This window comes from Phaethon aethereus, assembly GCF_964289735.1.
Source record: "Phaethon aethereus genome assembly, chromosome: 11".
NCBI classification, from domain to species: Eukaryota; Metazoa; Chordata; class Aves; order Phaethontiformes; family Phaethontidae; genus Phaethon; species Phaethon aethereus.
The window spans coordinates 6392415-6420148 of NC_138587.1; the positions used below are offsets into that span (position 1 = coordinate 6392415).

General features: G+C 45.5%; 1 protein-coding gene across 1 annotated transcript in view; it reads left to right on the forward strand.

Moving 5' to 3' along the window:
• Positions 1-27734, forward strand: part of FRMD4B (FERM domain containing 4B) — a gene marked incomplete at its 5' end in the record, with an annotated part of 83202 nt that overhangs the window by 36585 nt on the left and 18883 nt on the right. Inside the window, 6 exons of the mRNA XM_082004725.1 lie at positions 3544-3600; positions 4569-4591; positions 18589-18672; positions 19871-19936; positions 21007-21064; positions 22009-22095. Of these exons, the coding sequence (XP_081860851.1) occupies positions 3544-3600; positions 4569-4591; positions 18589-18672; positions 19871-19936; positions 21007-21064; positions 22009-22095 (375 nt within the window). The remainder of the gene's footprint in view (positions 1-3543; positions 3601-4568; positions 4592-18588; positions 18673-19870; positions 19937-21006; positions 21065-22008; positions 22096-27734) is intronic.

Sequence of the window (27734 nt, forward strand, 5' to 3'; positions counted from 1 at the left end):
GCTGAGATAGTGACCTATTCCTGCTCTACAGTGATTGCCACCCGTTTTGGACATCTGCTACAACCTTTTATCATTCTGATGTTTGTCAGTATGGCAAAAGCCACCACCTGAATCTGCTGGACCAAATGCAGTGTGTAGATAAACCAGTGGCCTTTTGGAGAGCTACAGAAGGGGCTGGATATCTCTCACTGGTTAAAATGATTGGTCCCTGTGCAAACTCTAATTGAAAAATACCAGTTTCATCCCCTCCCTGGAGCTGTACCCGCTAGTCCGTTTAAACTTACTTACATCTAAAATGTAGAAGACTCAGATTCCATTATCTGAATTGCATCCATGTACTTAACCTTGTGCTAGTGACCTTGTTCCCACTTGGGATGAACCTAAGAAAACCTTTCATCTTCAACATGCGGCCATGAGAGCACTGGTTGCCCTGGTGCCCAGGGCTCGCCTCCGTCTCACTGAAGTCTCTGCTTAAATTATCCTGGCAATTGCAGGCATTGCAAATGAATCTTCTGACAGCCATTTTCCCCATCTATTCTTGAAATCTGGCCTTGCTGTTAAAGCGATGCCAAAACAGAGACCCCCATCTGCCAGCCTTGGGGCTGAAGGATGGTTATAAAATCAAAATATTGCCTGAGTGGGAAGAGCCATGGTCCTGCGCTCCTGAGTGACACACATTGCTATATAGATTTGTCAAGCCAAGGGCCGTCCAGACTCCTTGACAGCCCAGGGCAGGGCTGGATTACATTATAGCAATGGCCAACTGGGGAACCAGATGGCAAGTAATCTTATATTATGATGGAAAATAATTATGGGCTCAGAGGGAATTGTCCAAGAGACTGTCACTTGTATAGCATTAGTCTATTAGATAAAGGCTGAGCTGGGCTTTGGGATCCCCTGCTTCAAATCCTTGCTCTGCTACTTAACTACTGCGTGACCTCAGGGCAGTCCCTTCACCTCCCTGCACCTCTCTTCTTTGATCTTTTTTTTTTTTTTTAGCCCCTTTAAAGGGTAGGGGTTGTTCTGAGTCTCTCTGGGTTGGGTTTTTTTTGTGCAGATCCTCCCTCAGAGTGGCCCCAGTCTCCTGCCACTGTTATTGTATGGTGATATGGGATAATAATTAGGGCTGGTCCACCGTGTTCTGAGGTTTGCAACAGAGCGGTGGCAGCCCTGCGCCTGGGGTGTCCTGTTTGTCCCCTTTGCTCTGGCCAGACACCTTCAGTGTCTTGTTTGAGAGAAACAACGTTAGGGAGGACCTTCTTACCTGTTAGCTCTTCAACACAGCTTCTAAGCAAACGTTCAAAACTGAGGACATTGGCACTGCAAAACCCTCACTGTGAAAGCAAAGACTGAAACTTCATCACCTGAAGAAGGCAGCCTGTCTCCTAAAACCCTAAATGAAGTGGTTTGTGGGCTCACTTTTAACACTTGTGGTGATGCCATAGTAGCTTAGTAAAGCGACCAAAGTTTCTGAACGCTTGCATTTAGGAGCAAGTAAATAAACACGGAAAAGCAGCTTCGTAATTACTATTGCTAATTAGTTAATGGTTGTGAGGTGCTTTGAAGATGAAAAGTGAAGAGGTGCTTGGGTATTAAGTCCCAAACACCCCTGTAATGCCAGCAGCAGCTATTGCTATGGGTCAGCAGAGACTCGCTGCTGCAGTAGCTCACAGAGTGCTTCAGAGTTTTCCTTGGAGCCAGCAACAAAGAGAAGAGTGCCTTTGATGTGAGAATTGCATTTGGATAGTTAAATCTCGATGAGTTTCTTGTAAGCTTAAAAGGTGATGGGCCACATGTAGCTGATTCTGCCTTGGGGCAGGGAGATGGTCTTGATGAGCTTTTTAAGGTCCTCCTGGCCCTGTTTTCCCTGATTTTGTGGTCCAGGGACAGCTTTGCTGAACTAGAGCCCAACTTTCCTGCTGAGTAGAGGTTCCCTGCGATGGAGTTTTCTCATGTCTGGGTTGCCTTCCTGCTGGAACAGGAGTGTGGTGCTGGGATGACCTGATCTCCTGTAATCCTCCCATTGCCACAGTTGGCTGTGTTTGAGCAGATGCAATTTAAGCTTAAAGGCAGCTCAGATGTCCATGACAAAGACTAACCTGATACAGACCTGGAAGTAACAAAGTACCTAAAAATTGCACCTACGTGAAGAGTTTCTGGGCTGCAATCCTTGCCTTTTCTCCTAAGCATCAACATGAAAGAGATCTGAAAGGAAGGATGAATTTGAAGCTTTTTTTTTTTCCTCCTAATTTGTAATGTGCCCCTCCTCTTCTAATAAAATATGTCTGGGAATGCTTTGGAGGCTACTTCTGCATAGCTGTTGCCACACCTGTTGGGAAGGGGAAATTCCTCTTGGTCTGCTGCTGTGGAGCAGCCTGGGGGAGCGCTGCTGCTGGAATGTTTTATTGACAAAGCTGGCAAAAAACTTCCTTTCCATGAAAATTGAATTATTTGTTTGTTCGCTTTTGAATTTCACCTCTGTAGGCCAGACCTGCAGCTGTGGTAAATTAGCTCAGCTCCAGCTGTGACCTATATATTTTGAGATGTCATTTCCCTGTATCTGTATGTAATTCTGTAGATCTTCCTGCTATGCTGGTTTTGGCCCCATTTCAGCATTCGGTCTGCTTTGTCCTCTCGTTCAGCCAACAGATCCTGAGGGCAGAGACTGTGTTGGGATCTCGGTGGTAGGAGACCAGCATTTGTGTCTACTACCTTCACTTGCAGAAGATCTATAAGAAAAAAACCCCTCTGTATTCACGGGGTGGTCCGTGGGCTCAATTTTGTCCTTTATATACGCAGTTTGCACGATGCAGTAGGTGTAAGGGGTAGCTTTGACAACACGAGTGTCCAACTGTAAGTGCATCTTTTTTGCTCTTCCGGTGTTACTGCTGGTCCCAGTATAGGACCAAGACCAGGGTTTTTGCTTGTAAGAAACTAACTTTGAAGATTGCACTTAAGTTTGTAAGGGGAAAAAAAAAAAACCCCACAGGATCTCTGTGGAGGTTTGATGTTTTGGCGTTTATCAGCTGCACACCTCTGAAGCCACAGAGTGCAGGGTGCTGTCGGGACAGGACCGCTTTTGGAGGGATCAAGACAGAGCTTTCCAGCAAGAGCTCCGTGCCGTTTTTCTGAACGTTGCGCTAAAACTGCAGCGCACTCGCCAGAAGCGGGGGCCGTACGATCAGTCGGTGTGGGGCCGAGGAAGCCCGGTTGCCCTGTCCTTGCGATTAACAAGCGCCCGGGCTGCGTTACCGCCCGTGCCAGGCGGAGCCTTCAGGCGGCGACGGCGGCTTCCAGCGCGGGCGCAGGCGGCTGCTGTCACGCCAAGCAGCGGCCGGTAAAACGCGGCGAAGGGAAGATTTGTGAAGAGGGGTGTGGGGGGAAGGCAGTGCCGCGGTGTGCCGGTGCGCGCTCCCAAACGGAGGTCGCAGCCGAGGGTGGGGGGAGGCGTGGGGAGGGGACTCCGGCTCCGCGGGGCGGTGCGGAGCGGGTCCCGGCGGGGCGGGGCGCGCACGGCTCATGTTCCGCTCTCTCCCTGCGCAGGGGCGGATCGAAGTGGAAAGCGAGACTGTCTTCAAGCTGGCAGCCCTGACTCTGCAGGTAAGCGCCTCTTCCTCCTGCGGGGCCGGCGTTCGCGTCCCGGCGGCGCGGGCTTGGCTCAGCTCGGACCCGCTCCGGGCCTGGAGCTCCTTCCCCCCCTAAAGACAGAACCAGGCAGCGCTGCTTATAGCGCCTGGAGTTGCGGGGGGGAAAGCGAAGAAAGTTGGGAGTTTATTTCTCTCACTTGTCCACGAGAAAAACGTTTGTTTGAGGAATTGGAAGTTGAAAGAGGAAGAACTCAGGGAAGTCACTAATTTGGGTAGGTTTTCACCCAATTTATTACTTACTGTAATTTAAATATGTTTTGGAGATCTGAGAAGAAAAGAGTATAATACTGTAGCTAAACTTGCTGTATTATGCCTGTGAATCTTTCAGAGTGGGTGTTTTTGGTACCTCTGTTATGTAGAAATATATTATGTCGGTTTTTCCTCTACTTAATCAAGTTTTGCTGTACCTGGACTTAAACTATGTTTATTTACCGCTTTCTATGATAAAAAATTCTACCTTTAAAATGTTGAGGTTTGTTCCCAGTTGCATTCTCAGTGACAAAATGCTACAGCAAAGCTGCGGTGGCTTGATCTGCCTAAACTGTTGTTTTCATGTCTAGTGAGCACAATTCCTCTCAACTGCTGACCTGCCCGTAAAGCCAAACTTCAGCTAGATGTGGTCGGCTGGAGAAAGAATTGTATTTCATTTCTTGTGCTGTAACAGTGATATTTGATTTGCAATGTGAAATTCATCCCCATTTCGGAAGAGGTTTTATTTATGGTGTAGGTGGATAATCTACAGCTGGAAGCAGAAAGGGCCAAGTACTGTTCTTGAATACATGCAGGCAGCTTTGCACTAAGTGTAACTGGGGTCAGGATCTGGCCACAGAGCTGTGGGAGTGGGGAAGTGAACAATGCTGGGAAAATCGAGGACTTTTGAAGAGATCATGTTTTAATTCTGTCACTGTTTTTCAATTGTAGGAAGCTAAAGGGGACTATTCCAGGTAATAACATTTTTCTTTCTAATACTACTGTGTTGATGGATGTGTTTTTCTGTGTTGGCATTGTATTGCAAACAATCAAAAAAGGGGGTAAAGTCCAGCCGTGAGCAGTGGCTGAAGAAAGTGAAATGCACTGCTGGACTGGATAAAAATCTGAGTCTACAGGGTGAGTAATGCCTTTTGTGAGCAGGCCATGAGTCAAAAACAGCTTTTCAGGCATCCCACTTTGCTCCCCTCCCAAACGTGGGTGCCAGAGTGGGACGGGGTGAAAACTCCCACTCTTTCCTACCAAAAAGCCTGTGCTTTGTGCTGTGGCTCAGGTCCATCTGGGCGACCTTGCCCGCAACCCTGCCCGTACAGCAGCAGCACGTGCAGAGAGACGCGGAGAGCGTCAGCTGCCCGCGCCGGAGATCAATGAGCCGCTTTCTTCTGCAGCTGCCCCGCGGGGCCTCCCCCTTCCCGCACTTGACCCGACAGTTGTGTTATAGCTGGTGTGCGACCCGGTTGCTGGGCTTTAGCTGTCTAAAGCTGCATCATCAGACTGGGCTTGCCCTTGGAGACCCCTTTTGTCCACACGCTGGTTGTGATAACTGGCTGTGGGGAGGAGGTGGGGTCGCACTCAGACCCGTTAGAGCCAAGGAAAAGACCTTCAATTAGAAACAGCTCACAAAGCAAATAGAAATTCCGAAGGTTGGCTTTGGTCATGTTAATATTTTACTACTTGCTGAGCTTCCCTATAGGAGGAGAGGTGTGTTTACTCTTCAGCTATAACAGCTTTCAAGAACCACGCTTTGAAAATGTTCAGTAAAGAGCTATGTGCTCAAATGCAGGAAGCAAGTCACGTCTGACTGACATACTCTGCTTTTCCTTCAGTGTGCAGCTGCCAAGCAAGCACCAGTGCTGCTGCCCAAGACACCTTCTTCTCCAAATGCCATCTCCTCCTCTGCTGAAGGACATGCTCTGTGAAGTCCATCACGACCTCCTTCTCCTTTTTGTTGGTGTGCTCGCATGCCTGCAGAGAGGAAAAGATGCCCTCGTGACTATTATCAATGGGATGGGCTGGCTGTACAGACAATTTCTGTTCCTAGTCATGCTGTAGACCTGCTGTGTGACCCATAGTATATTGCTTATAGCCACAGTGTGCTGCATTTTTCTCTAGAAATACCGCTCCTCTTGCCTGATCTCACAGGGACACCCTAAGACACCCTAAGCTTAACTCAGTTTAGGCACAGATAATTAGAAAACCATTCATTTAACAAGAAGTAACTTGCTAAGCTGTAGCAGCTAGTGGCACATGCTCTCAATTCTCAAGAAAAGAGATTAAGGTTAAAAAATACCTTTGTGGTGAAAACCTCCCTTACATAGTTTAAATTTAACACTGACTCCTTATCATTTGCCATAAATAGGCTTGTAAGTATGGCTTCTTATGCCCAAGATCTGCGTGCGTGGTTATTTTCCATGCCTTTGCAGACACTTTGCAAGGAGTGGGTTGCCTGTGGTTGCCTTCAAAATTATTTCAAGAAAATTGGAGAGAAGAATACTGTGCTACAAGAGCAATTCCCTTTTCCAAGTGCAGCTCTTCCCCTAACAGTTGCATGAAAGTAGCTGCAGCAATTGTTCCCTCTATTAAACAAAACATATGTTATGTCTCCATAGCAAATGAGTGTGGCCAGCTGTCCCAGGCCCAGTGAGTGCACCAGAAGTGAAGGAATTTCATTTTACGTATCACAAGTGGTTGTTTGGACCGCCGCTGATAAAGCACTAGCTTAATTACCAGCGTATCTTTACAAAGATACTGCGGGACTGCTCTCCCCTGCCTAACTTGCCATGTGATACAAAGAGTGTGTCCTTGCAGCGGTGCTGCTCGCGCAGCGTGGCTGCCTCCGTTTGCGCTGTCTTGGGTTTGGCATGCTTGTTCTTCACTGTTCTTTGGCAATTCCACTTTGAATCACTTTCTGGAATGTGGCTCTTGCACCATGTCTGCTTACGTGAGAACAGGCGGGTTAATTTTTTTATATAGGATTAGTGTTGCATGAACTCCCAGTAAATACAGGAATTGCCTGAAGTCCTTAGAGATTAGCTTTCTGGAAGTAAAAAATGGGCCAGTCCAGGCAACGCCGGTGATATCTGCCTAGCTGAATTTTCACCCATCCTGCAGGGAGCTTTTCCATGGGGACGCGTCCCATGGTGGAGTCACTGTGCAGCATTCCCGCTGACTTGAGCTGGGAACAGGCAGATCAGTACCAGCGTCTGAGCACTTCAGACTCCTGCGGCTCTGCAGTTACCCCTTTCCCAATCTGCTGCTCAAATCCTCAGATAAGTTCTCGATGGCAGAGAGCAGCAATCTCCCAAGAAACACCCTCCCTCACCCGTGCTGAGTGGGTGAGCACATTCTTTTGAAATCTGTTTATTTTCAGTGAGCAAACCTGACGTGTGGGCGCTTGGAGAAAGTAAAAACTTTTGATTTCTCCACCACAAAGGTCACTTCGGGGGGCATTTGCAGTCTGGTAGCACTGACAGCATGAAAATATCAGCATCTGTGAGGTTTGGCCCTTGCAATAGGACCCCGGGGCCCTGGGCTGGGCTGTTAGGACAAGGGTTTGCGCCTTATCATTTGGAGAGAGGCTTTATGTGAGATAAACCACCCAAGTCCCAGTTTGAGAGGGCCATGGCTTTTAAGACATCTTAATAAAACGTAAGTACATGCTTCAGAATTGCACCCACAGCATGTGCGTTGCGTATGTGCCTGTTTTGGACAGCTCTGGTTTCTGTAAGGCAGGCTAAAATGACTGCGGGCTGCAGGAGGAACGATAAACGAAGATGGCAGCGGGCCACGATCGGTGTAGCTCACCACACACCCTGTTCCTTTTCCTGTTGACCGAACTGATGATCCCAGCCGAGATGATTACCCGCCGTGCATGATGCAGAGCGTGCCGCGGCGGGGCTCGGTCAGCCGTTCCTCTGCCCCTTCCACGGGACAGTGTCGGGGCTGCCACGGGCAGAGCGGTTCCTCCCGAGCGTCTTGCAGCTGAGATGTTCCCAGCGAGTCTGGGATGCCGCAGGTCCGTGGCCGCTCTGCCTTCGGGTGCGACGGCTGGATGCATTTTGCTCGAGAGGAGGGACGTAACGCTTTGCTTGTGTTCGCTTTTCACCACTCATCTATGGCTTCCAGTTGACTACTACTCCGTTTAAACTGAATTCCTATCAGTTTTTCTCCAGCTCTTGTAATAACCCAAAGCAAAGTATTAGTCAGTAACAGTAATTTTGAGACTCTGCATTAGTTATTTGCGCTCCTCTACTCTGAGTTGCAAATGAAACAACCTGGCTTTACAAAAATCTTGGGTTTTAAACTCTGTAAGGGTTTTAAAAAGAGAATTTGATGCAAGTTGCAGCTGCTGGCATGGTTCAATATTGGGGGGGAAAAAGTCCATGTTATATTTATTTTAGGAATTTTATTTAAATTTCAAGAAACCTAATGACTTGGCAGGCAAGCAAAACAATAGATGGGTCTGGTAATTATTCATCTTGTAAATATGCAACACAAAGTCTCGCCTCCTTGGGAAATAAATTATTTAGCTGTATTTAGTTTACAGACTGAGCATCTGCCCTCAAAAATGCGGTACAATAGTATAAAGTATTATTTGTGGCTTGCTGAAAGAGACAGTTTATAACTGCGATGTTCTAAATACTGTCCTTCTAGCATTAGAAAAACATTTATTAAAATCAGATTAGCCACAGGGACTATATAAGGAAAGTAACTGTGAAAAAAGGTGTGGGTTTTTTTTTTTCCTGACTGATAATCTTGGATCATATTTTCCCCAGTAACATTTCCAGGACTGAAACCCAGCCGTGGTCCCTGAAAGTTAATTAAATTGCTGGAGGAGAGCTTCCATTTTCTTTAAATAGCTGACACATTCGATTTTGATTCTGGCCTGTGGGCTGCAAAGATAACTCCTGACTGGTATAACATAACACAGACAAAATAATGAATTCCTGATAGCTGACATGTGCGAGGAACCGGGGTTTATCATTACATGGGTGATAAATGCAGTTTGTGAAAGGGAAAGGTTCGTGTGAAAGATACTTTTATAAGCTGCAGCTATGGAGTAATTGGTTCAGAAACTCACGAATTTACAAACTTTACTGAGGAAAAAATGAACTGCTTGGTCTAAGTGCAGAAAACTAGTATTAACAATTTGCTCCTAATGAAGACTGAGTGCTTGCTATTAGATTTTTGGGTAGCGTTTGCTTGATAATGACAATTTTGCCAAACGGGAGAGTCTCCTGGTAGAAAAGAATGTGGAAATTATAATGTGGGCAGTGCTAGAAAATAGCTGCTTGAAAGAAGTTAATAGCTGTCTGACAGCAAAGCACCTGTTAGCTGTGCTGCTTACCCCAAGACTAAGGTAGGTTCAGAAACAGGATACACCTGAGATTTATTGGAGGCAAAGGGCTTGTCCAGCCTGTTTTTGGAAATCTCACTGGGTTCATATGACCAAAACTCCAGGTGTGGCCATGTCCAGGACTGGGGTCAGAGCAGAAACATGAATTTTGAATCAAATCTCCCAGTTGTTCCTACCTCCCCTCTCTTAGGTTTGCATCCTGGAGAGGTCTCGGAGAGCTCAAGGTGGGTCCATGTGGCATGAATGAAGCCCACCTAATGGGTGCCAGCCACTAATGGGTGCTCAGGCTAGGGCTGACCTAAAGAAAGCCCCGAAATGGGTACAGCATGGGTGTTGGGTCCCCAGCACAAACCTTTTTGCTCCACAGACCTGCTCCTCTTAGGCCGTGAAGTTAGGGAAGGAGACCTGCTGTGAACCTTTCACTGGAAGCTCGTTTCCAGAGCTGTTGGGATTGGAGATGGAGTTACAAAGGGGACATCCGCGCTGGTCTCACACACAGGCCGAAGACCTGAGCACAGTGTGGGTGCAGCGTTCAGCCCCCGAGGATTTCCTTCCACGTGTATCAGTGGGTGACGCAGAAGAGGTGGTGGGTCACCATAGGGTTCACTCGTGGGGCATTCGTCTGGTGCCTGTCACAGGCAGCACTGTGGTTGAGTTTTTGATTTTTCTTTTCCATGCAAGTGCACTTTTTAAATGCCGGTGCACCGATACGTACAGGGGCTTTCTCTCGCGTGACCCGCTGCTCCCCGTGGGCCGAGTAAATCCGTGCTCGGCGCTGGCGCTGCGGTTCTGCTCCTTGCGCTCCACGGCTGCTTGTTTGCCGAGTGAGTCATTGTGTATTTTGCCTTTCCGCTGCGACTCTGCATGCTTTTTCTTTAAATACCTTGCTAGGCACTCGCTCGTGAGCCGTTAACCCTGTCTCAGTCAAACTCAGCTGTGTGCTCTCCTGAGCTTGCTCTTTTGCGGTGACTCACTAATGTGGAACAAGATGAGCAAAAATGTATTAACTTGGAGCCTGCTTGCTGAGGGGGTTGATTGTTTCACTTTACTTAGGAACATCTAATGAGCTGAGGTAGTAAATAAGCAAGTTTTGGGAAAATCGCGTTTGATACGTGTTTCACACAGTGATAGTGATTCCCCTACTTGACAGGTATCAGATACCCACTTTCCCAAAGAGCATTCTGCTTAATTACATATTGTGCCCTTTTCGAAGAAAAGCTGTTGAAAACTGCAGTAATGTTTCTGTAGCAGTGTGCAAGGCTCGCTGTTCTCGATGAGTCGCTGCAGTTTGGTTTTGGGGTCCTACGCCCCAGCGTGCCATGAGGAACGGGTAGCTGAGGGAAGGCAGCATGCGGAGGGGAGCTGGGCAGGGAGTCGCTGAACTCCATCTCCCTGAGCGCTTAGGCAGTGGTTCTGAGATTAAAATGTTGTTCTCTCTTGGTGTTTTATTTTTCACTAAAAAAGTGGAAATTCTGTATGTAAACCAGGTGCAATTACAAAAAAAAAAAAAAAAAAAGTAGTTAAGACCCCAGTTTTCTGCTAGACTTTTAACAGCAAGAGGGTTTTTTCTACTAGTAGATAGAAGTTTTTCTACTTCTGGATTCATATGGTTCAGGGCAGACCAAAGCATACATTGTCTCTGCAGTGATGTAATTTTTAATGTTTTTTACAATTTCCTATTTTAAAGCAGTTCTGTAAGGGCTCCCAAGGAATTTATATAGTATGCTTATTATGCAGCAGATGAACTAGGCTGAATTAGGTGGAAGCACTGTGGGTGAAATGAGCAAAGAATTAGACGGAGAAGAAAAGAGGATGTTTTCGGTAATTTAATAATCTGATATCATGGGATTTATGACTTGCATATGGCAATGTAACTTTAATATTTACACATAGTAATGGCCATTTGGTAAGGAGCCCACATTTTTAGATTTCATATGTATGATGTTCGTACAGTTTCCTGAGGGGCAGCAAAGGGGTCATAGTGTTTTGTCCTCTTTAAGTGTCCCTTCCCACAGTCCTTTCTTTTCTTCTTTTTTTTTTTTTTTTTTCTCCTTTTCCTCTAAGGCACTTTTAACTCAGAGAAGCAGTGCTATAGTGGGTACAACCCAGCCGCTTCAGGAGGGCTTTTTTGTGTGCTCTGCATCCAAAGCAGTTGAGAGACAAGGCAAGCGTGGTGCCAGAAAAAAAATCCATCATTCCCAAAGTTGTCCCCCATGCAGGGGACAAGTCAGACATGTTGCTGTCGTAGCTGTTAGGCTTGGAGTAGCGTTATGGCAAAGCTCCACAGCCTTAGGTAAAAGATGCCCTCCCCCTTGTCCCTAGAAACTCCCTCAACTACAGGTTCAGCGTTAAGAGACATGGCCTTTTCCTGTTGTAAAATTAGATTTCATGGCTTTTGCACTGTGTAATATGCTCACTCCCTTCTGTTGCGTATCTGGAAAACTTTGTCAGGCCTACAGAAAGTTACTCCAGTCTTGCACCATCAGCTGTGAGCAGGGGTTTGGGCTCTGATCTGACTCAGAACAACATCCTCACTTTAAAAAAGAAAGAAAAAAATAATCTCTCTTGCTTTTCCTCCCCATGGTGGTTGGGTTGTATCCCATGGGGTGTATTTTGTGCTTTGCGGAAATGGAACGACAGCTTTTCGGCCTCAGCTTTTTTACTTTTGCAGATTTGTCAGGTCTTTATCATTATTTGGATACTTTATTTTTCTTGTGGTTCCATGTATCTCTGTATCAGCGTGCAGGGCTGTGATAACAAGCTTTAAACTTTGCTGCTGTACTCAGACATGCTAAAAACCCACAACTAATATGGCTAATCTGACTTTTGTGCGAACAGGAAGAAAGTGTGAATGTTAGAAATAACAGTCTGTTGTTGCGAGGAAGGGTTGGGGATCCTTCAAGCGTTGTATCAACTGTGAATAGGCATCTTTTGGTCTGCAGTAAATCCCCAGGTAAAGCAGAGCCGTTCTGGTCTGGAAGAGAGGCACAGCTAACGCGTGCTGTCGGTATGGCTGAGCAGCTCTGTAAGCGCGGCTGTACTGCGCCAGGTCCGTGGGACCGTTTGCCATCAGCAATGGTAGGTGTGTTGTTCAGGGACCAAAGGGCTTTATCTTCAGAATATTCATATTTCACATCAAGAACTGTGAAAGAGCAACTGAGAATTTAGGGCAGGTTCAGGTCACAGATTTTTCTCCAGCCGTAGGGAACTGCTTCCTCGGCACCCTGTTCCTTATCTGCAAAGTGGAAATATGGATGATGCCTCATCCGCCAAGGAGCTCTAGGAGCAGCTCACGCTCTTGTTTGATCCCCTTGTCCTCAGATAGAGAGGTCTGTGTATACACCTGGTAAGAGAAGTGTCGCTTTTTCTGCGGTGCTCTTGGTCCATCTTCCAAAAGCCAACGAGTAGGGTCATCAAATCGCTGTGCGATCAGCAGACGCTGCTGCTGCTCTTGCAGAGGGTCAGGCAGGGTCCGGGAATGAGAGAAGTCAACCTGAAGGAGCAGGGCTGGAGCTGGACGTCAGGGCTGCGAGTCCAGGGCTACGGTACAGCCTGTGCTAAGCATGGGGAGGGGTTACCCAGCCCCAGCCACCCTTTGTGTTTGGTGCGACTCCCTCTCGAGCTGTGAAACTAAAGCTGTTGTTGCAGCACGGCGTGGGAACCCACAGCATGGCCTCAGCCTGGATCTACAGCCAGCCTGACAGTGAAAAAGCTGTCTGCACTGCTTACGTTCCTTTTCACATTACAGGGTTGGAAGGCTCTCGGAAATGCTCTTTCAAATACCTCTCTGAGCAGGCGGTTCCTATCCGATATTCAGGTGGCAGACCTTGCAGCCCTGCCCCGGGCGAAGCTCCCCGCTGGCTGGGGGACTAAGGTTCGGCTCTGGCCGTCCTGTGCCAATGGGAGCCCCTTGTTCATGGCCCTTCCGGATTCTGTTCTTCCTTCAGTAGAAAAATAACTTTCGAGTGTGCCAACAGACCATAAACTGCAAGGTTGGGAAATGATGGGAAACGTCTGGCGTTTGTCACAAAAGAGGATTTGTCAGAGGACGCACTTCAAAATCCTGCTGCCAGGATCCTGCTGCTCTGACATACTCGAAAGCTGCTCAATCCACCAGCTCTCTCCATACTTTCCCTGCTCCATCTTCTCTCCCCCCCTTTTTTCCTCTTGCACTTTTAACCCCGCTCATTTTTTTTCCCCTCAGTTGCTTTCCTGCTTCCTCCTCACACATGTTTCTTGTGGTACCTTGAAAGGCAGACCATCCTCTATGGGAGTGTGAGGTTGCCATGCTCTGCCCTTCCATTTCTTTTAAAACAAAAAAAAAGCTTACAGAAAAGGCACCTGTTGCTGAAGCAGTCCAGCTGGGTGTGATGGTCCTTGTTGACAGCTCTCATCTGTGAGCGTGTGGAATGGGAGCACCTTGGAGACCTTGGTGATGCTGCCCTAAGTCTGGTCGCTTTAGGACGAGGCTAGGTGCGGGCAGCAACACGGGATATTATTGTACTATTAAAGCATTGCTTGTAATCTCATAGAAAAGGAATCCACTGGTTATTCTCAAGAAATAAGACCATTACTAACTTCATCTGAGTAACCTGACCAGCCCTCTGAAAACTTGAAAGCTTGACAACTTAAGTATCGAGTCTAATTGTGTGCTGTTTCTATGTATTTATTTTGGTAGCTCTAAATATCTTTAACAGAATAAGAAGAAAAATCTTAACAGAAAGTTTTTGAAGCATCTTCAGGAGGCAGGGTAATGTTGTACCAGCCTTTAGCTGTGAAGCTTCATGTTTCCTTGTATCTCACATGTGATTCTCCGAAGTGTCTGCTGATACTTAGGTGTCCATGAAATAACTTTCAGGTTAACTTGAAAGGTTGGTTGATTTCCTGAAAACAAGGCCACTCTAAATTCTACCTGTGGTGTGCTTAAAATTAATTTCAAGAATTAACCAAATATAAAATAGTGACATTTAGAAAGACCCAAGAGTTGACTGACTTTAACGATTACATAGCAACACCAGAGTAAGTATTTATGTGAGATCAAGAGGCTCCGAGAATAGAGGGGAATCACTATACGCTGCACTTTTCCCAGTGATAAAGTCCTACCTTATAAAGTGTTATTGACACTATTCAGTGGAAGCAGACACACCTGCCATCACTGTAGTCAGTTAAAAGTTGTCTGAAGTCCTATCCTTATCAAGTTGTTAATATTTACAAAGATGTTGTGGTCTGATAAGCTTTTATGTTGTAGTCCAGTATATTGCTTTTACTGCTCTGGGGGTGTCTGTTGCTTTTCGTGTTTTATGCTAATATCATTAACCACATCTTATTACATCTAAGCTCTTACCTGTGTTAGCAACGGGCATAAGCTCTTTTTGACAGTGGGCACAAGGAAAAGCCTGGGCAGCCATTGACAAATGGTCCTAATTAGCACAGTTCTGTAAATCTTTGCTTAGCAGGGAGTGTTGTATCACTCGATTACAAGCTGTGAAGATGCATTTTTCTGGGAGCATAAATACGTAAGTCTTTTTTTAATTTTCAGTAATGTGCTTTAGGTAAAGCATGCCATGATAGTCTGGCTTGGTTCCTTCCCAGATTTCTGGTGAGGTTTTAGCAAGATGCCTAAAATTTCACTGTAACGTCAGTGGGTTGTAGGAAGTACGTGGGATTGGTTCTTGTTTGCTGCTAGAGATAATAGTTTGAATGTGGGAACTCTATCTCGTAGTATGGTGTGTGGTTAAATATTGCTAGTGGTTATTTTAGAGACAAGCAGCCCTTCCATCTCCATAGAGCTGGAGCTGATGAGCAGGGCGTGCTGCTGGGGACAGCATCTTGCCCAATGTTTGTTCACATTGGGACAGAAAGTTAGATATGGACAGTACCAAGAATACAAGCCGAGGTTAAGCCTGGGGAGAGTCGGATATAGATTTTCATTTACATTGCCCAGATCAATTCAAGTTCTGCTTGATACCTGCCAGAGACAAAACTCCCCATTTAGAGGGTGGAATAGGAAGGAAAGGGTCCGTCTGCTGGTTTTCTTTAATTCTTCTCCATAATGGAAAACCACTTGAGATGAGAGCTTCCTATATTTTTCTCCTGGGGAATAAACAAACCTTTTGCCAAAAAATGTTCAGTCCCATTGACTGTGGGCGGTTTAAGTTTATGTGTTGAAATTATGCCAAGAGCCACCAGTCAAGAAGCCCCCTCTGTAGCAGAGGTCAGATTAAATGCAAGTGGGCCTCTCCGTCCCGACAGCGGAGTCCTCCTGCCCTGATGAGAACCGACCGTGGACATGCCAGATACAACACTGGTGTGTTTGGCCGGTAGATAGCGTAGGCAGTTGGACATCTGGAGCCAGGGCTGTCTGCCTTGTGATCATTGTGAAACCAAACAGGAATAGGTAATAATTCAAACTGTCGCTCCTGCTATCTGGAGTTGTCACCTCTGGGGAATGGCTGGGTCTCGGAGGGCTTGGGAAAGTGATCCAGAAGGTCAAGGGGAGACATGGTTGGGCTCCTCGGTGCAGATGAAGCGATAATGAACTCTGTGGAAGGAGGGGGAGGACTATTTGAGGCTTTTATTATCCCTGAAGCCATGAATCATCCCAAATGCTAATCCTCAGGCAGGCAGGCAGCAGATCTGGGCTGCCGCGTGCCAGCCTGCGCTGTCTGAGGGCATCCAGCGTGCAAGGAGCTGTGCCCCATTTCTCCCAGCTCTTTTACATTTTTCTAGGAGTGTTTCGTGCCTTATCTTACACTTACACAGGGAAAAAAAAAACCTCACGTGAGTTCTCAGAGACTTTCAGGCCTTATAAGTCCATTTTAATGGACTCCCTCCAGATGGATGGGATAGTGTGCCTGAACCTCAAGGTATGCGGTTGTGTCCTTTCAGGAGGGCAAGTCCCAAGGGCCAACTTTCCCTCGTAAAAGATGTGTTTTCTGCTATTGCGAGAAGTTGGATGGGTTTGTAGGTTGGTAGAAGAACAGAGAAGGTCCAGTTCTGCTGCACGTTGTCACAGCTCTGTGGACTCTGCCTGCTAATGAACTGCACCAGGGCCTGTGGTTCTGCGTCAGTCCTGGAGGGATGTGCCCCGCGTCGTGGCATAGACGTGATTGCAGCCCTTGGGTTACTGTATGTCCCACCTCAAAGCCCACAAACCTTGTTGGGGAGGGAGATGTGCTGGCTGGCTGGTGCTCAGTTTTAATTTAGTGGTAGACATTTCCATATTGATGAGCTCATCACTCAAGCTTAACTAGCACCCTTGTTTTGGCATTTGATGAACATGAAGTTGCTGCTCAACCATATCAACAGACGAGGGGCCCAAAAACCAAACAGAAGGGCGAGTAGCCCTGCTGGAGGCCACGAATTGTGCAAAAGGTGGCATTTCAGAGCATGGTAGGACGCAGCTGCCAGGACTAGTGGCATTTCTGCAGACTCTCAGTGACGGGGAGGCTACTGGCCCCATAACGGTTGGCAAAGGAGAGCTTGGGACCTCTCCACCTGGCTGTGGTGGTGACAGCTGGGGTGTCACCAGTCTCCCCTGCCCGGCTGCCTTGGCCAGAGCTCAGCTCTTGCCTCCCAGCATCAGCCCCATTAGTGCTTCAGCCCTCGCTTGAGCGTTTTGCTGGCAATGAGGTTTTCCAAATAGGGGTTTAGAGACCTGCCATTAAACCTCTGATTATTAATATTGTGGGTTGAGGATCTATATTTAGAGGAACAGCCCTTTTGTTTGGTCAAAATTAGCTATTTTGTTCTTGCTTTCTTCCAAAACCTCTCCTACTTCGCTGTATGTGCCTGCATTGCAGTTATGAGTCAGGCTTAAAAATAAGAGGAAAATTTTTATTTTAATAATCAATTATTCTGTGAGTCTATGATTGAAGTTGGAAGGGGCCTCAGGAGGTTGTCTGGCTGAACCTCCTGCTCCAAGAGGAGTCAGCTGTGAGATCAGGCCAGGTTGGTCAGGGCTTGGTTTTTTTGTTTGGGTTTTTTTTATTTTTTGCTCTGGTTTCTGAGGCCTCAGGAGGGTGTACTCTGCATTTTTATGTGTCCCTACAAAACCCTGGTAATCAACCTTCTCGCTGCAAGCTGAGATGTCCTGCAGCCTTTTGATCCCATCAAACCGGGTTTTTAAGGGGTGAATAAAACCCCCTCAGCTTTTGTGAACATTGGCTGCATTTGAGTGTTGGGAGGAGAGATCCTCATTTTCTACCCAGCTGTCTCCATTTGTGGCACTTGGGTGCTGGCCAGCTTGCAAAGAAAAGTGCATATTCCTGGCAGAAGAGCAGTGGCCCAGCAAAGCTCGGCAGCAACAGCTCTTCGGCGCTAATTGACCCCCTTCTTGGCAACTTCATCAAAGATGTTGAAGAATAAATAGGCTGTTGATTGAACTGTTTCCTCATCCCCAGAGGTGGTCCCTCTTTAAGTCAGGGTTGAGGCACACTGTCGGGGCTGGAGAAGAAGCTTGCAGAGCGATTAACCCGTGCTCGCCGTGGAACAAAAAGCTTTAATGTATTGCGTCTTCCATGTGACATCTGCCGTGCGAGATGGAAACGTGGCAGGGGTTTGCTTCCGCCTCCGTCTGCAGAGGTTGGTCCCCGGTGCCCACGGAGCAGATTTCCATGCTCTGGTCCACTCTACTGATGCACGGGGTGCTGATTCTGGGGGAAGAAGGGGAACATAGCTCAGATGAAATCTAGTGGTGGAATCTGATGAAAACAGAGGTCGGGAGCAGGAAAACGCCTTCAAGGAAAGCCTGGATGCAGAAGTCGAGGTGGATGCTGATGGACATGACTGATGCATTCTTTACATAGAAAACTCATGTTCGTGCTTGTTGGCGCTGCTGCGAAGGCACGCAGAAATCCTGCAGAAATGAGGCGTGCAAGTTTCAGCTGATTAATTAATGGAGCATATAAGGAGAAAATACTAAACATTTGCCTGATGCCTGTAAATAGGTTTTTAAATATTCTGCTGGGGGGGGGGGGGGGGGGGGTTGTGACAAATTGCATTCACATAATTCAAACCCCTTTATTTCATTCCAGGCTGGGCCTGGAGTCCAAAATATTTGAACTTTCTTGTAGAATAAGCAGTCCAGGAAAACTATTTTCAGTGAAAATATGTTAAAGTATATGAACTGAAACCCTTTGTTTTGAATCAGATCAGTGTTAAACGATGAGGTTTGACAAATACCATGCTGCTTCATGAAATTTATTGTCTCGAGATAGGATTTTAGCTAAAGATAGAGCAAGAACTAGCACTACAAGCCTTGTGTTTGGGCAGAGGCTTTCCTTCTGCAGTTGTTCTGGGCACATTCTGCACTCGGTAAATAGAATGAGTGTGTGCAGAATAAATATTGATACGGTGCTCCCGCCACAGTGGCCCGAGAATCACGTGTCTGTATAATGAGTTACAACATGAGTCTGCGTGATACCGTATACATCTCTGTCATGTGAGAGGGCCTATAGAGTTACGTTGCTTTGAGAGCCTGATACGGGGCAATGCACCGTGTTCTTGGCTAGCAAATACAGCCCTTTCCTTCTGCTGAAAGTAATGACTTCTAGTGAATCATCAATGCAATGACTCTGTGCCATTTTTGTTTTTTAGTGATGAAAACACTAGAAAAGACTTGAAGACTCTGCCCGTCTTTCCTACCAAGACACTGCAGGAGCATCCATCGCTTGCTTACTGGTGAGCTGTTTCATTTAAAATGTAAATCACTGCTATGAATGGTAATGACAAGATCACTTTTAAACAGTTTTGCAAACTCTTTTAGAAGTTTTCAGCCTGTATGATATAGGACTTGGAGTTAATTGCTAATGTTCAAGCATTTCCAGTTTTTAGAAGGTTATAAATTACGTGAGATGGGATGCGAATCCCTCATTGAAAGTTTGCTCAAATTAAATTGCTGGATCAGAAACTGCTGGATCAGAGTATGTGGCGACCACACGTTAGAAGGCTGAAATCTGAACTCCAGCCAAGCCTGGGTTTGCAAAGAGCACCTTGCTCTTCAAGTAGAGCCTCTGTGGTGGGTTGACCTTCGCTGGCTGCCAGATGCCCACCCAGCTGCTCTCCTCAACAGGACAGAGCAGGGAAATAAGTTGGAAAAGCTGGAAACAGAAAGGCAGGTCCAATTTTGTGTCTTGAATCTGCTATAAAGGAATGCAGGATTTGGGATCAATCGATGATTGTGTTTCCTCAGAATTGATGCCCTTTGTACAAGTTTGACTCCCTCTTTTGTTTCATTTTTTTTAGGCTTGACGTGTACCTGATGGATTTTCAAATGTACCAGTGCTTGCTTATGATTTGGGTTTTTTTTCAGAATGAATACTGCTGGGTGTTTCTTTGCTTTCAAGTGTCTGACACTAAATGCGTATTTTATTTCACATTCCGCTAAAGCAAAATGTTGAAGTGTATAACAGGAAAAATGCAAAAAGGTCATTGCTGACAAATCTATATTTCTTCACCTATGAAATGTCACGGGAAAAAAATACACTGGAATGAAAACATGCCTAGTTTAACTTCTTCTGTTTTACATATGGACCATTAACCATCCTTTGAAGTTTTGGTCCTTTAGAACGTGAAAATGGATTTATACAATTAGTACCATTATTCTGCAGCAGCATCTGCAGCTGAGCAGGCTGATCCGAAATGATTCGTTAATTAGTCTGGAACGCGGCATGCGATGGCGGGGATCAGCCGGGCAGCTCCACACTGCTTAATGAAGGGTGGGAAAGAAATCAGTAAGAAACAGAATGTAAACCAGAGCGAGAAGTGTACAGGGGGACACTTCTCTGCATGCTGAGCAGGCGTCTGAATTTCGACAGATGCCATCACACATGGAAAAAGTCACTGAGCCTCTAAATTGAGTTTTGTTCTTGTTTTGCAGTGAGGACAGAGTAATTGAGCATTATACACAAATTAAAGGTCTGACCAGAGGACAAGCCATTGTTCAGTGAGTATGGCACTTGTTAATTTGTGAAGATTATATTTTTACTTTTGTTTTTTTCCTTTTTTGTTGAAAAGCGGCAACACAGACTGGTGTGGTCATTATTGCTTGTAAACTTTACCATTTGTATCTATCAGATTGTTTTTTTTTATTGAGTTATTTCAGAGTTAAATTATTTGAAGTTTCACATTTCACAGGATTTCAGTTAAGGTTGTGTGTCCTCATTCAGATGCCTCCAATATAAAAGAAATTATTTAGACCTTACTTTATTGGAAGACTCTTCTCCATACCCTGCTTGCTATCAATTAGTTTTGACACCAAACTCTTACGGGCAAGTATTACATTAGGTCCTGTAAAAAAGCTCAAATGCATGTTTGTTGAAATGTTCAGAATTTGGCTTTTAGAAGAACAAGGTCTTCCAAGATGCATAGAGAGCCTGTGAAATTTTATTTTTAATTTACTGTTAATATTACTGTACTTCCTACAGGCAAATGCAGTGGGATGTGTTACAAACTGAGAAGTTTGAGATGATTGCCATGGTTGCACGATGTAGACAACTTGTAGTTTTTCTCACGTACCTTGATGCCTGTAACTGTCTCAGTAATTCAGGGGCCTTCAATAGGAAGGAGGGAAAAAATTGTCTGTTCAGTGGTTGTCTGAATTGGCTTGTGAAACACTCGTACAACTGCATAAATGCTTTCATTTGGAGCCTATCCATTGTAGCCAAAGCACCATAATGGAATAATTATAGGCAGGTCTTCACTGCCAACATTCTCCAAAAGGCTCACATGTTCGGTTGAGATTTTTTACTCTCGGTTCTCTGACCTTCTGATAAGAGATTGAATGCTGTGTTGTACAAGCAATTTTCCATGTGCTTTACATGGGCCAAAATACCACATCTCTCCCTGAGCCAGGATGCTAAGTTTTTTCTCAAAACATGGGCCTTCAATTATTAAGACCCTCAAAATATGCAAATGATAAATAACATGGCCTGAAAGTATATGTGGAAAAAATATGTTAATAGATATTTTTCCCTCCGGAGAAAATCATCTGATACGCTATAAATCTGTCTACAGGTACATGAAAGTGGTAGAAGCTTTACCAACATATGGAGTTCATTACTATGGAGTAAAGGTTAGTAAATGCCCATAGATAATGTGATTGCTTAGCTTATTACATGTGATTACATTCCTATAGGAGCAGTTTGATTCAATACTTTTCTATCAGAATTAACCCCCCCATTTTTCAAACTCTATAATTTTTGTCCCTTCAGTATTCTTTAAAAATTGTTTCCAGAGAGCAGCAAAGCATTATATGCTGCAGAAGACCAAAAGGAATCTTTCTAAAACCTTCTTTAATCCTATCAGGAGCTAAATTCATATAAGCTTAATCAAACTAGATATCACTTCTAGACCCGAAGCAGTTAATAGTTGCCCCAGAGACATTTCTAATCAAGATTAGAAAAAAAAAAAAATCCAGTGTAGAAAGACTACTTCTAGGTGGCAGGTGATTAGTGGGTGTGCACTTGGAGTGGGGAAATGCTGAGAAATATTTTTGAAGAGTGATGGAAATGCACCATTTATTCCCATTTGTAGAGAAGAGCCTGGGCCAAAGTGTTTTGTGGAGAAGAGCTCAGCAGAGATGATGTCTCCTTACTTTGAGTCATGGCCATGACTGTGGTACCCGGGAAGCTGACGTTTTGCACTGTTCTCTCCCCCTGCGGCTGTCCATGCCTGAATTTAGTGGATGTAGTCATTGGCCACAGTTTTTCTGTGCCGTATCCTTCCCCCCTCACAGCCACTCCTGCAACGAGTGACACCCCCTTGTTTCAGCAGCACTGTCGCGCTTTTGTCTGCTTTGCACAACCACCATGTAGTTCCTTGCCGCTGGCTGAGAAGGCAGGGGGAGAAAGTTTCGACATTCGCCCCAGCAATCCACTTCACATCAGTTTGTTTGCAAAAAATGTCCTTGTTCCGTACCTACTCGTACTTGTCACAGAATGGAGTGGGCTGGACTCTAATCTTGGAATTGCTTAATTTTTAAGTAGCTCTTGGTTCATGTAGACATCTATTTTTCAGGATAAACAAGGAATCCCGTGGTGGCTTGGAATAAGTTACAAAGGAATAGGCCAGTACGACTTACAAGACAAAGTTAAGCCCAGAAAAGTAAGTTTTTTTGCATCTGATTTTGGTTTTTGTGGGGGAGGCAGGTGATGTTGCATGTCAGGATATACTTTTTTAAGCTGTTGCTTATTAAGCTAATGAGCAAAAGACAAGTGGTCAGAGGGAGGAGAGGAGAATTCTGCTGGCACCGAGGCAGTAAAACTCTCCTTCTCACATAGATAGTGGAAGCTCCCTTTGGGAGCTTCGGCTTGTGTGTTGTCCTGAGTTCGGTGGTCTCAGGACAGTCTGTACAGGAGTTTTGGCAGCCTCCAGGGATAACTACAGAAGTATGAAGCAACTGGGTTTCTGCAAGTCCTGAACTAAACGCCTTGGACTCAAGCAGTGTTTTCGCTTGGCCTTCATAGGCGCTTTTTGTGTGTGAAGCGATAAAAGGCTCCACTGATACCCATGAAATAGGAAGGGAACTGCGTGAAACTGCAGGCCTGTTTAGGCAACCGTATGTTTTCATGATGCAACAAACTGTAAGGGGGAATTGAGAGTAAATGCCAAATACTGGTTCTTCTCTTTTTGCACCCGCCCGCTCCCCAGGATGTCTCCTGCAGAGTCAACTCTGCCAACAACGTCCTTTGTTGTTTAAACAGGGCAGAGGGTCCCGTATTGCACTGCTGGCTCTCTCAAAGCCCCGTCCGCGAGCCCTAACAGGCTCTTCTGCCGGCGGCCTTGGAAATTCCTCATGCAGCCCAAGCACACGATGCATTGGGAGCTCGCCCAGCCCTGTAGCCGCATACGTCTCCCTGTGACAGGGCTGAGCCCTGACAGTCATTGAAGAGTTATTTGACCCACTTGGCTGGGGGGAAGAGCCAGGACTGCACACGCAGGGGCCACGCTGTTGGGTCGGCTGTGTGTGGTTTCTTTCTGGTCATGTCTTCGTTGGAACATCGAAGCCATGTGGAGATGGAGATCTGGGATGTTGCTGTTCTCCTTCCCCAGGAGTGGTCTGGGCAGGAGTTCACATGAAGTGTGTGCTTCTTGCCAGGGAATTTTACATTTGCAAAATGATACTGTTTAGTGTATTTGTGCCAAAAAACACAGCTTAACAAAACTTCCTTGTTAAGAGTAATTCCCCTTCAAGCTCCCAACTTGATCTTCTCTTTTTCCAGAGCAGGCTATGACTTGGTTTCTTTTGGTATATTTATGTGCCTGTGGGTCTAAGACTGAACTCCTATGTTCTTCCTTTGCTTTGTTCAGTAAAGCACTTGGTTTAGGCCCGGATCTCTCTCAACATGCCTGCTCTGAAATGACAGTGACACAAGAGGAAGCCTAGAAAATCAAGTCAATGTTGATGCAGCCATTGGTCGTTAAAGGCGAGCATCAAGCAGCTCCTCTTGCTCTTGAGCACTTCGGAGTTTTTAGGCAACATCTATAAGATTTTCCGGTCAGGTCAAACACGTATCATTCTCTAGCCAAGATGTCCAGCTGTGACCAGCAGCACTCTCCAAGAAAATGTAGCCTGCCTGACTGGAAGCATTGCTTCATCAAGCAGTTTTTATGCTGTGGGATTTCAGTTTACAACACCGACCAGGCAGATTAAAAAAAAAATTTTAAGGTCAGCAGGTCCCAGATACCAAGTCACACCCTGCTACAGTTAGTTACGAGGCGTTGCCTTTGAACGCAGCAGGAGTTATGTTTAAGAAAATAAAATAAAAAACAAAGGTCACCTCTGCAGTGGAAGTGTTACAATGGGAGTTATAATAGTTGTCTACTTTACTGTAATTATAATTATATAACAGAGGATAGACATTAAAAGGGAAGGTGGGAGAGAGGAGCCTAAATGCAGAGGGAAGGTTTGATGCCAATAAACTGATTGAAAAAGGGGATGGATATGGCTGTAATATCGTTATCGATTTGTGTCTGGTGTTAATAGGAGGGGACAAAAATTACTTAAGCCACAGCTTGTCCTGAGTCATGACTGCTTTTAACATGTGGCTAAATATGCAAACAGTTTCTTTATAAAAAAGGCATTTCAGGGTTTGAAATACAAAGTGCGCTTCTAATGTGATCCATGGGAGTAATTGGAATCAGATCACTTTTTGGAGGGAAAGCAGACACCGGGTCTAGAGAGGCACTCACATGCAGACTTGGTTTTGGAGTTAAAATGTTGAGATGCTGCTGTTTATTTCAGTGTAGCTATATCCTTGCTGCCTGTGATGCAGCAGGCAGAAGCTTCCTTTTAACCAGTATTGTTGTTTGTTCATATTTGTGAATATATTGGAATGTATTTCAGAGAGAGAAAAGTCTCTATAGCTTGCCTGAATCTCTGAGGAGTCAGCAAGCACAGTCCTTTCTGAAGCAGCAGGAAAAAGAGGAGAGTAGGCATGTGAACTATGCCTGTCTTTTGGAGCAGAGATGCTAGTTTTGCTGGATTTAGCAGAATTTTCTTGCTTTGTTTTTTGGGATGGAGCCAAACTCACAACTGCCGTGCGCTGGTGTTATCCTGCTGTTTATGCTGTGGATCAAAAGTGCTGTTGTGTTTATCCCTAGGCATCTGGGAAAGAGCATCTTTATTGTGCTCCACTTCTCCAGTTAGTGGTGTTTAAATATACATGCAGCTGATTAACTCAATAAAAGGGAAAGGCTGAGTCCAAGTCTAATAAAGACCAAGCTGGCCTTTCCTAATTTTAAAGATAGAAGTGATCTCTGGGTGTGCAAACCTTTCTGGTACGGGCTGCAATGGGAAAGCTGCTGAGTTTCAGATGGGAGGCTTTGAGCAGGAATTGGGGCCTGTGCTCCAGCTGAATTCACACTGGGGGGTTTATTCTGCTCCCTGTGTCTTTTCTGCAATCCTAACGGCTGCTGTCAGGCATAGCTGTATGTGTTTAATGTGTTCATCATAGGTATCTGGTAACACCCAAGTCCATATTCAGAATAACATTTAAAAAATAAAATAATGAAAAAATAATATGTATAAAATTAACTGCACCCATTAATACTGTCTCAATTAAATCCAAACAAATATAACCATCCTCTTCAAAAAGTGAAATCTTTTGGCTTTATCCAAGTAGGTCTTTAGGTAGAGACCTAAATATGAGCCTTGGAGCACATTGGTTATCCCAAGATTTTGTTGTTGGATCAACACTGTTGTGTGAAGTCCAAGGTTGAGAACTCTTCACAGGAAACAACTTGCACAACAGACCTGGATGAAGCAATCTCCAGAGCCATATCGCCTAGCCTTGCCAACGCTTGCGCATGTAACGTCAGTCATCTGTGAGGGGAACACGTGTTGTTGGAGAGGATGGTGTGTAACTCGGAGCTGGACCAGGAGAACCTGCCGTGTCTGTCTGTCTGTGAAAAGCTGGCTGGGGAGGTTTGAGTCCGGCTATTAATATTTTGCTGGTTGACCTGAGATGGTTTGGAGAGAGGAGTTTTGTTACTGTAAGTGACTCCTGAAAGCTTGTATTGCTTTGAAAGCGGTTTCTAGCGAAGCGGGTGCATGTCTTACCCCTCTTGCGGGACTGCAAGCTGATGGGAGCACCGTGCTCCAGCGCTGTAATGGACTGAAAACGAAGAATTATTTTGTGTATCATTTATGAAAACTGTCTTTTTCTTTGTAGGTAAAAGCAGTGGCCCCATACTGGTTGGAGGTTACACTGGGCTCAGTTGATTATAATCCTGAAGTCTCATAGGGCATAAAAAGACTGGGTTTGGCAACCCTTGTTCAGATTTCTGCTCAGACCTGGGATTAACTCTGCAGTCCAGCTGCTTTGTAAACATGTTCTCCCTTCAGCTGCAGTTAATAGCAAGAGATGCCTCCTGCTTGCTCTGGGGTGGCATGCCAAGATCCTGTCCCCAGTCTCCTCTGAATCAATTAGGAAAAGCATAAAACAGGTCCCAGGACTTCATATGCCATTTCAAAACAGAATAGATCTTCCTTTTATCTCTACCCCTATTCTTCTCACTGGTGAGATAAACAACACGTTGTCTTGTTTAGGGAGCGTGTATTACGGTACGAGTTGAGTTTGTTCTGCATTCAGGCAATACGTGGTGATCCTCTGAGGGATGGGAATTTGAGAAGGCAGCTTGCTGACTTTTTGACTTGTTCTCCCACTTCATTGTGTTTCTGTGGGTGACTCCCTGGTGATAAATGATATATAACGTCTGAAGAGAAGAACTAATCTTGCTATGGTATTGTTTTAAATCTACAAGAATTTCAACTCTAATTCTGGTTGTCTTGAATACGTTATGTTCTCAGAAGTGTTTTTGTTAGAGTATACTAGTTTTGAAATGGGTAATATTTATGATAATTTCGTTTTGATTCAACATATACTAAGAGCTTATGCTGAAAGTTTTCCCTTGCAGAACATTCACTTAATGTAAATTTGCTGTCCTGCTTTGCTGAATGGTTCTGAACACAATGGCATTCGTACAGGCTTCTCAGCAGGCAGATCTAATTAGGCAGAGATTTCTTTTATGGTGTTTATTTCTCACCAAGTAGAAGCCATTGATTTAGGCATAGGATACTAAGCTCACATAATTATTTAAAATACACATGGAGCTGTTACAGGACTGCTCTGAAATTCAGTTCCTTCCAGATGTGTGGAAAGTTGCTTGAGCATCACCTGCCCCAAAACACAGGTGTTTTCAGATTGGTGCTGAGACATCTCTGATTCTTGTTAATGCCAATGCTAGTGAGAACCAAGCAAGGATGGATAGTAATGCATTAGAAAAAAATGCAATTGAAGAGGTTTTTGGAGGGATGGCTTAATATGTAAGAGATGAAGGAAGCCTCCAGGTGAGTTCTGCCAATTTATGCTGGTGCAGGTGGGAGCTGACTGCTGTCTCCTCTCAGAAGTTGCTGCAGGTGGGGCAGTTTGGTTCTGCTGCCACCTCCTCAAATACCTCCCTCCATGACCAGGCACAGCAATTGAAAATAAAAAGCTTTCAGCTGAATGTAGCATGCCAGGCAGCAAGCTGGAGCAGAGGGGCTGAAACATAGCCCTTCTTACAGTGTTGCCGGCTGGGTGGTAATTTCCTTCATCGGGGTGGGGTGCATTCCTGTGGGCAGAAATCTTTTATGTTTCCTTGGTCTGAATTGCCAGATTTGTCTGGAGATTGCCGTTCCCAGCCAGCTCCTGGGATGCTGATTGCTGAACCTCCTTCCAGGCACCGCACGTACCGCTGGGTACTTTGAAAGTGCTTCCCGCGGGAAAGGCTGCTGCAAACGCTGCCGCGTGGTTTGCACTTCCACGCTGACCTTACCCAGCGGTCCCTTGGGTGGCAAATTCAAAGATCTGGGTGATTTAGCTCTTGGTCAGAATTTGCTGTCGAGCTTGGAAACGTCCCAGGTGCAGTCCTTGGCATGTGCTGTGCCTTGGGCTGGTGCTGCAGCTCTGTAGAAGTGCCTGGTCACACAACCCCTCCAGCGAGCTCCTCTCCAAATTTCTCACCCATTGTGGAAAAAAAAAAAACAACCAAAAACAAACAAAACCAAAGAATTTTTAGATCACTTTTTAAAGGAAATGCATCAGGCTGATAGGCATATTAAGCAAAGCCCCTCTGAGAAGCTCTGGCATGTTTCTGAAGGCCAGGGCTCTGCCAGCTCCTGCCTGCGATCCTGGTGGGGCCATTTTCTGGAGCCAGTGAGCTCCTGCTGTCAGGCCCAGACAAACTTGCATTTTATTCAA